Source organism: Ooceraea biroi, chromosome 3 (genome assembly GCF_003672135.1).
Source record: "Ooceraea biroi isolate clonal line C1 chromosome 3, Obir_v5.4, whole genome shotgun sequence".
NCBI classification, from domain to species: domain Eukaryota; kingdom Metazoa; phylum Arthropoda; class Insecta; order Hymenoptera; family Formicidae; genus Ooceraea; species Ooceraea biroi.
This window is the reverse complement of record NC_039508.1, coordinates 5,348,291-5,357,664: the sequence shown is the minus strand read 5'-3', so window position 1 is coordinate 5,357,664 and position 9,374 is coordinate 5,348,291. Positions and strand designations below refer to the sequence as shown.

At 44.1% G+C, this 9,374-nt stretch overlaps 1 protein-coding gene across 2 annotated transcripts; it reads left to right on the top strand.

Annotated features, from left to right (window-relative positions):
• Nucleotides 1-272: 272 nt before the first annotated feature.
• LOC105277468 (vacuolar protein sorting-associated protein 28 homolog) lies at nt 273-4,638 on the top strand. Of its 2 annotated transcripts, XM_026968304.1 has the most exons (5): nt 273-1,722; nt 1,785-2,012; nt 2,064-2,102; nt 3,354-3,576; nt 3,681-4,638. In XM_026968304.1, exons 1-5 carry the CDS (start codon nt 371-373, stop codon nt 4,098-4,100), a joined length of 2,262 nt encoding a protein of 753 aa, XP_026824105.1. In that variant the 5' UTR covers nt 273-370; the 3' UTR covers nt 4,101-4,638. The 2 variants fall into 2 exon arrangements, with proteins under 2 accessions (XP_026824105.1, XP_019886612.1); XM_020031053.2 differs by lacking the exons at nt 273-1,722; nt 1,785-2,012; nt 2,064-2,102 and adding an exon at nt 2,925-3,082.
• The last annotated feature ends 4,736 nt before the right edge of the window (nt 4,639-9,374 follow it).

The window sequence follows — 9,374 nt, the reverse complement described above, 5'->3', positions numbered from 1 at the left end:
TGTTTAAGCTTACTAGTTATAAATTACGAACAAAAATCACATCCAAATTGCATTTTCGATTACAACTATATAAAATGGATCCTTTTTATTTGATATTGCTACGATATTGTATATAGTAACTCTTGTATTCATATTAAAATAATAAAAGCTATTATAACGTTAAGCAGACGGCGATGAAACTGATTTTGCCGCGCTCGTGGCGCATGCGCAAGCGGGTGACTCGCCGGTTGTCATGGCAACGCTGTAAGCGTGGTATGGCCGATGGCGACACTCAGTGCACGTGCGGGTGCGACTGCTGTGCGGTTTGGACGTTTCCACGCGTGTGATTGTGCAATTTTGTGCCGACGGGCTATTTATATCTGGACGTACTATGTCGGATTACGTCGAGTCGAGCTGCAGTTATTCTCGCAGGAATGCGTCGTGCAGTGACAGGCCCAGGCACGTGAGGCGCTTGAATTTCGCACCTTTCATCCTCGAGCTCGAGACCGTGGAGCAGTCGTCCACGTTAAACCGCGGCCTCGTAGTCGATCAGAACGTCGCTCACATACCGTGCACGAGCAAAAGCGATTACGTGCGCAAGTGGATCGAGACTCACGAGAACAATGGATGCAGTCCGAGTGATGAATCGTCCCAGTCGGGCTGCGTTGTGGAACGATCGGCGACTAAGATCGCCGGGACGTCGCCGATAATCGGCAGCAGCAGGAAACGACGTAGGAGAAGGATCCATATAAATAGACGCGCCGCGGTGAAAGCCGCGAGTAACGCGGATCGCCAGGAGAATGCAGAGCACACGGCAAGCCGCGGGGTGCAATCTGAGCTGGATTGCGAAAACAGAGGAAAGAGCGAGAGCGAGCAGGCACGCCCGAGTGAGATCCATCTCACGCCATCTTGCAGGGAGCAAGTGGCCGGCAACGAGAGGGAATCGTCTCCTGTGCTCGGTGCGTACGTACCCTCCCGCAAGAGAAAGCGAAAAAGGTCGTCGCGTGTACTGGAGACTGCCGCTTCCTCGAAGCACCTGAAATTACTCGACGAGGCAGATATTAATGTAAATCCGATGACAGAACCTGACAATAATCTTGATACTCTACTGGAAGAAGTACCTGCAGATCGCAAGGAGGTGGAAGAGCACTTGAATACAAAAGTTACAGCAGGTTTGTTCTCTATTGGAGCAAGGAAAAGTCCGGACGAATTCCAAGTAGCGTCCTCGTCGCCAGAAAGCAGATTGCAGGAGAGATTGAGCCTCCGAGACAGTTCGAGTAGCGACACCAATATGGATGGCCCCAAGATAGAAGTAGGCACAAGCGATGACGAGGAAGTTGATAGCAACGACGAAAAATGCAATGAAACTTCAAGCACACGCGGCAGCGACAATAATCTCAGCAATGTCATAGAAGATACTGATACGCAGGAGGTTGCGAAGACATCTCAGCTCTCCAGGCCAAATAAATCCTTTATCCCTTCGAGACAACTATTTACACCTTCACAATTGGCCGACAACTTAAATGAAACTTACTGCTCCGAAGCGGAAATGATGCTGAGTGAGCATCCGTCCGCAAAGATTTCTCAAGTGCCTTCCAAGGAGAACACACAGAAAACGGGCAACAAGTCGACCCAGAGCGAGGCAATTGTCAGCTGCATAACTACTCCGTCAAAGAAGTCACCGAACAGGACCATGTATGCTCGCCTTCTGGATTCTGGTAAAAAACGTCGCAAGGCCAAGAAGTAAGTATGCTGAATGAATAGCTTGATGAACGAAAATATCTAACATTGCATTCCTGTTCCAGAGGAAGCATGGTCGCGAAGCTGCAGTCTCTGGTCAACGCGCAGATCTCCGACATTCGCATATGGCGTTATCGTATGAGCAAGAATCTCCACGACGCCGCGTCGGCGGAATTCATCAGCGTGCTAATACGCGGTTGTAGGGAGCAGTTCGGCAATCAGTTTCTGGACGGTGTCCTAATCGAGGATCGTTTCAATCTTCTGCAGGGCGACGTGGAGATCGAGGAAGCGGAGTCTCATACTGCTCAAGCCTCGAAGACTCGGCCGGAAGAGACTCCACGCAGGAACGTAACAGTTATGTTAGTCTGTGATATAGTAGGCAGGCTAAAAATGATGTCGAAAATTGTGATAAACGTTTATCCTCCGTGGAATATCTTGAACAGGGACGACCTCACTTTAGAAGCAAGTTACATTAGCATAAACGAGAATTGCGAGGTACCTGATATCCCCGACGAGGATAATGCGCGTAAACGCAAGAGACGGGTTATCAAGGAGTTTAATTGCCCTTGCATAGAAGAGCAGAGGGAATTGCCGTTTTGTGCGAGGAAGCCTAGCGGCGATAAACCTGACGTGATCCAACGGATATTTGATTTTTAAAAAATGTTATATATCTGTTTCGAGTATATATTTTAAATAATTTAATACAATAATAATATTTAAATAATATAAATAATATATGCTGTTATAGAGCTCCAGCTTACGCAGAGCACAATATCCTCTAAGTTTTCTGAAGTCGTTGGCCATCATTTAAATTGGACCAAAAATAGCTGTGATAATTATTGTAATATGTAATTAGAATTATTTTCTCACTTTTTTCAGTGATACACAGCGCACACGAGTGTAATTGCAATTGTTGCAATTGTACAGATAGCTATCGTTACTCAACGTACCTAGCCACGTTTTACATTACGCAATATTATTTTTAGTGATAAGAAATTCATGTTTATAGCGTTTATAGTATTTACGTTATCATTGTTAATAAATTACAGTAAATTATTTTCCTGACAAGCATTTTCTCTATTTTATCATGTCATCTGCAAAAAATAGTGGAATAAAATAAAAGTAAGTAATTTGAAGTTATCGATTCACAGGGTAAGACAGAATTTTGCTAGCTTTATTCTGTTGCTGACTGCTTCTCAACAGGTGGCTCTGAATTCCATACGAATTATTATCAGTGTTGAGCATTGTTTTCTCTGATATGCTGCGAAAAGCTCAGTTATCAATTGATTTGTGATCTTGTTGTTCAAAATATCTTGATTGCTGCGGACAAACCAGTGAAATTAACATTGTTTGTTACATAAAAGTATGTAATTTCCTATGTTTGATTTAAATCACTATATCGTTGATTATATACGCTACCACTTGCTGTTTGAGTCATTCTGAATCATGTGTTGTCGACTTTATTATGGACTTTATTACAGTTTGATAAAGTTCAAGTCTTAAAGTTTGACTTGTGTCGAAACCTCGAAGCAATGACAAGCGTCTCAGCAGCTATTAACCTTAATTAGCGTATATTTCATATACATAACCTAAAACCGAGAACATGGTTAGATTTTGTTTCCTCAAAATTTCAGGATAATGTCGATAGCTCAGGATCGCCCCGAGTTGTACGAGGAAGTGAAGCTTTATAAAAATGCCCGTGAGAGGGAGAAGCACGACAATCAGGCGGACCTGTACGCTGTGGTGAATACATTGCAGCACTTGGAGAAGGCTTACATCAGGGACTGCGTCACGCCGAAGGAGTACACGGCAGCGTGCAGCAAATTATTGGTGCAATACAGAGCAGCATTTAAGCAGGTTGGTCTATACAGAATATTTATCAAGAATTTAGCATTTCTTGGTGTTAGAAGGTGAGTTCCACGAGAAGATTTTGCTCCAACAACTGCCACGTTATGTTCTAGGTACAGAGCGATCAGTTTCCAACCATCGACTCTTTCACCAGAGCATTCCGACTGGATTGTCCGGCCGCTCTTGAGAGAATCAAGGAGGATCGACCGATCACGATAAAAGACGACAAGGGCAACACCTCCAAATGCATCGCGGACATCGTTTCTCTGTTTATCACGCTGATGGACAAATTGCGGCTGGAGATCAAAGCCATGGACCAGTTGCATCCTGATCTGAGGGATCTCATGGACACCATGAATCGCCTGAGCATATTGCCGAGCGATTTTGACGGCAAGGAGAAGGTTGCCGAGTGGCTGCAGACTCTGGACAATATGTCTGCCTCGGACGAGCTGTCCGATACTCAAGTCAGACAGCTAATATTTGATCTAGAGACGTCCTACAATGCCTTCAACAAGATACTCCATAATTCCTAATCTTTCGTAAGTCTCGTACGTTAAGCCAAATTGGATTTATATGAGATAATATCACCTATTGTATAGGCCTTTCATTGTGCGTGTAAATTATAAGGCTTTGTAGTAGAGCAAAATAATTTAGAGCCATTGTTATACTCACTGTTGTTATTATTATGCGTTATAATTTTATAGTATCGTGTACACAAAGCACGCATTGAGGGTTTTATTACAGATACTGTTGATTTATCCAGTCACAGCAGTAACGGTCTGCCTACAATTACTGATTTCTTGATAAATTTATCATGTTATGCCAGTCACTTTATTTTCTTGATATATGAGATTTGCAGTAAAATCCATTGCACGCACTGCACTTGATCGCGTCGTGTGCGATCATGAGAATATATGTATACACAGATACTTATAACCGCGTAAAAAAATTAATATTATTTTATATGTGACCCTTTGTAAATCGATAGATTGTCGAGCGACGATCGCGCCATGTATATTGTCAACTAAATTAATAAAAATGCGTACGCAGTTATAATGTAACTGATGGAAATAATATTTCGTTTATAATAATTATACGTATATTCGTGAATCCCTGAGGATTGCCTGTAAAGTTCGCTCTATTTAATTGACGATTGTCAGTGTCGCTCGTTCATCGCAAGCAAGACTTGCAAAGCTTTCCAAAGGCTACGACGACAACAGCCGCGTTTTATCATCGCATGCCAAGATGCAGCCCACCCCCGAGCGAGCAGCGCGTTTAGCGCGGCAACAATGACATCCGACGTTCAAAGCCGATATTCCACCGGTCCTGTTTGCGGACGGAATGGTAACGCGGCGGGGTTAATTCGCGCCGCGTCCCTTTGATGTGCCAAGAGCAGACTTTTCCGAGTTGAGTATTTACGCGGGCACACCCGGTATGCAAATGAGGAGGGTGGTTCTTCGACACTCGCCGCCACGCCGAGCTCGGAGCACAATAACAGCTCTGAACTATTGACTAAACTAAACTAAATTAAACTGAGCTAAACTAACAGCCAGCTTGTATCTGCTACTGCAGCCATACTAGTCAGCAGACGCATTCGTATCCGTGTGCACGCGCGCGTACCCCCCCGTGTCATTTTCTACATACACGAACGACCGCGAGAGAGAAATTTACATGCAACAGGAATGCTATTACACGCCCGCGCCGGTGAAAAGCTCCAGGGGTAGTTTCGACAGTTGAAGAAACGCCTCTTAAAATTAGCCCCGCCGTTCGCAGCGATCAAAGCGAGATCAAATACCGTTTTAGCGCAGTTATTTTCGTCCAGTAACGCATCCATGTCCACTTTTAAGCGCACGTAACGAATAAACGTTTCGAACAAGAGGTGCATCCTCTCATGTCATTGATTAAAGCTCGGTTTGAAAATTTAAATCGAACATTTAGTCGAAGAGACTACGAGGGGTGGAATTTTGAACTGTCCTGTATGCACACGCGCATATATTTCATCACCGCTGATCTGGCGCAGGATTTCGGCTACATTTCACCAACCCTTCGAGATAAATCGAGCCGTATCTTTAAATATGTCACGTCGGATCCAGTCTAAATCCGTTTTCCGCCTTGTGGTCTTCCGGTTTGAGAGAGAGATTGCGGCTTATCAACGCCACCCCGGAGACCTCAGGTCATCGCGCGGTGGCGCGATCTGAAGACGAGACCTTCATCCAACTTCCATGTTATAGGGATGATCCTCTCAAGGCAATCCTAGTGCTATCTCAGCGGGGTCGAGGCATTCGCCGAAGACACTCTTTCACTCTTTCAAGGATGTATCCTCCGTGCATCATGACGAAATTCGCACATAAGTATATGATACGCACGCGTCGGCTTATCCGTCAATCTGTTCGTTTATCTGACGGTGTTATTTCAATATAAATCACTCGGCCCCGCTGGAGCGAATATGCTTGCCTTTGACAGGGTGATTTCGGCCCCTTTTCACTTTTGCCTTCGTATAAAAATTCAGATCTCGCGGAGCGATTCGGTAGCTGCGGCAAATCAAAGACTTTGATGTACGGTTTTTTTTTCCGACTGCATCACGTACGTCCGCGTGTACATAGTCGCAAAAATAGATTTATCATCGTCGCCCGTTATTGCCATGCAACGCCTGAAAAAAGGCGTATGCATCATCACGTGAGCGCGCTACGAAGCCGCGCGTATTGGCGTGCCGCGTGAGCCCTGCCGACGAAGGAAATCGCAATCGTTTGCATTTATATTAAAACCGTTTTTACGCTGTGTGGCGACTGTTATTAATCGTTACGTAGAATTATCGCCCGAGCGAATATTCGCGCGGTGTAATCCCGCTCGCGGATCTCGTTGCGTTACTCCCAAAAAAGCATTGCTACGTCGTCGGCGCCTGGGATAACAGCGTAATATATCGCATAATACCGCGTGTAACAGTGCTCTCAGGGAGAAAAGAAAATCTTCAAGAGGAGTAGCATGGATATACTCTCACGCTTTTCCATGTCGAATGACGGCGGCATTCAACACTGGATTATCCGGTAGACGTCGGCGTTATCTGTTGAAAGCAGTACGCGCCTCTCTCTCTCTCATCTGAACGACAATGATCTTGACAAAAGGGCGTACTGACGAAAGCTTCCGGTTATGTGCATTTACTATGACTCGGAGGGATCGCATTGTCGCTCGAATTACACGCTTCAAACACGAGCAATATTTGCTTAGACGTGACTTCGCGAGGCGAAGTTGTACTACTCCATTTGAGGACATGCTCTGCTATACATTTCTCCTTCCCCTATAATTTGTCTTGAAATTTTGCAACGATAATATATATTACTTCCTCCGTTTCCACTTTATTCTTATAAATGAATAAATGTAGTTATTATTAATTGCAAAATCGTAATTATTTAAATATTAAGAATCGCACAGTTATATAGATAACAAGCAGATTGTTTCCTGGACATACGTGTATTTGTGTGGCAAGGCTTTCACCTTTAAGTAATCGAAAAAAGGAAGGAAGGAAAAGTTTTCAAAGTTAAAAATGAAAAATGAGAAGAATATATAACTTGACTATTTCTTCATATTTCTTAATCATAAACTTTCTTTTCAATAGCTCGTAGTCCCTTTTCAATCCCTCGAACAATTTTACTGCGAAAACCTCAGCTTTATGTCACTCAAAAAATCCGTAGCTATATATAAAATGGTCTCTTTTTCCAATATAAGACACTTTATATACAATATATATTATATATATATATATATATATATATATATATATGCATTAATATATGGCACCGATGCTGTGTGTGAGAGAAGCATGAATACGCGCACGCCGCGCGCGTACGTACTCGCGTGTTTCCCTGGACTTTCGTGTCGCTTGAGAAGCATATCACACATTGAGAGGACGTGAGTCGCTTTGAAAAATCGTGCCCGATATGTCGGCGGAGGGCAGAAGAAAAAGGGACGGCACGTGAGGGTTGGACAGAAAGGCGGAATGCCCGGGTTCTCGCGCGCGCACGCCGCCGATCGTTTCCGATGGCGATGGTGCACCTGGGCTCTCGGATACGCGACGCGCGCGTGTGCTCGTTCCCCGAAAATTTTACGGTGGCCTGGATAAGCGAAGATCGACGGCGTAAGTGAAATTCTCGCTCTTTCAGCCTCTTCGCCGGAATCCCGAAATCTTCGGCGCCCATCCTGCGACTTCAAAGAGAGCTGCTTCGAAAGAGAAGCTGCACGATATCCCCTGTGCTTTTTGCAGATCTTCGACGCGACGACGTATCGATTCTGCCTGCCTGCACGATACGCAAATGCGCGATTGGCTCGTTCCTCGAAAATTTCATGTCGCTCGGATGAGCGACGGAACGGAACGATGTAAATGAAATTCTCTCGCCTCTGGTGTTTGACTGAATCACAAAATCTCCGCGCCTCCGTGCTTCGACCTCGGAGAAAATTGTCGGCGAGCAGCTTACCGATCCGCAAACTTCTTGCGAATTCTCCGTCTGCGACTTCCATGTACCTGCTGATTCGAATGTACTCTTGGCGACACTACGATGTTCGCCGTACTGTCGTGTTCCTCGGGAGCTTCGCGTAGTCCGGATAAGCAAAGATCAACCGTAGAAGCGAAATCTTTTTCATTTCCTGGCGAAACATCTGAAAATCTCTGCTTATACAAGTTCGACATATTGCCTAATTTTACAAAACTTTCAAACGTGATGAAAAGGCTCTGTCACGGTGTTTTCAATTTGAACAGAAACGTATAAAAGTAACTTTATCAATCTTAGCATAATTATATTAATTGTGATCAGTCGTTACAATATTACACGTTTACGCTTATTAAAATTATACGTTTCATAATTTATCTCTTTATGGTATGCGGTATACATCATCCTTACTTACCGTGTACTTAAAATATGTTCAGCGTAGACGTTAAAATATGTTTTAGCGCCAGGTTTCCAGCTTTATCTACAGCAATTTCGCAGAATGGCTTGATGATAAAGAAATACATTGTATCTCGAGACGAGAGAATACAAAGCCACTGGGTGGCTAATGATCGAGATTACAGAACAGAAAGGTGTACGCGGGCAAGGTGCGCTTTCGCGCGACAGTCCCAGCAGCGACCGGACAGCGCTTCGACGAAACCTCGAGGGACAACTTCGCGTGCTGCAGATGCACTCTTGGAGCCACGCCACGCCCGGCATAAAGAGCCGCAGAACCAATACCAATGAAAAATCATCTACACACTTACGTATTGTGCGTGTCGGCCGTTCTGTGTCTGCTGCGTGTAACGCATCGTGGCAATTACCGAAATTACACCACCTTTCGCTTGCAGACGCGCTGGAAGCGAAAGGGACGGACGGGATGTTTATTCCTCTCGCAGAATGTATTCGAGATATTGTGTCAGCTCCACACGAAAATTTTGGACACGACATTCTAAGGAAATATCATAAAAGCTTTAATGATGTAAATACCAAGTAAAATTAAATAAAAACTAGAAACAATATAATTACAAATCTTAAATTCGGTGACTTAAGAGAAACACGAAGTAACACTTCAAATAATCGTCTAAGAGAATTTTTACCCCAAAAGATTCGATTCTCGATTCGAACAAATTCTACATTAAAAAAAATGTCATACTTTCCTCTCGTGAAACAAATGTAATGTATTGCAACGCTGCTCATTAGATTAATTCCTCTGATGTTCTCTTAAGAAAACACCGATTCTGCGTCATTCCGCACACTCCTCGTCGCATAACGTAACGTAATCGCGCACAGAGAAAGAGTGCAATTTCGTAAAGTCGACCAAATGAC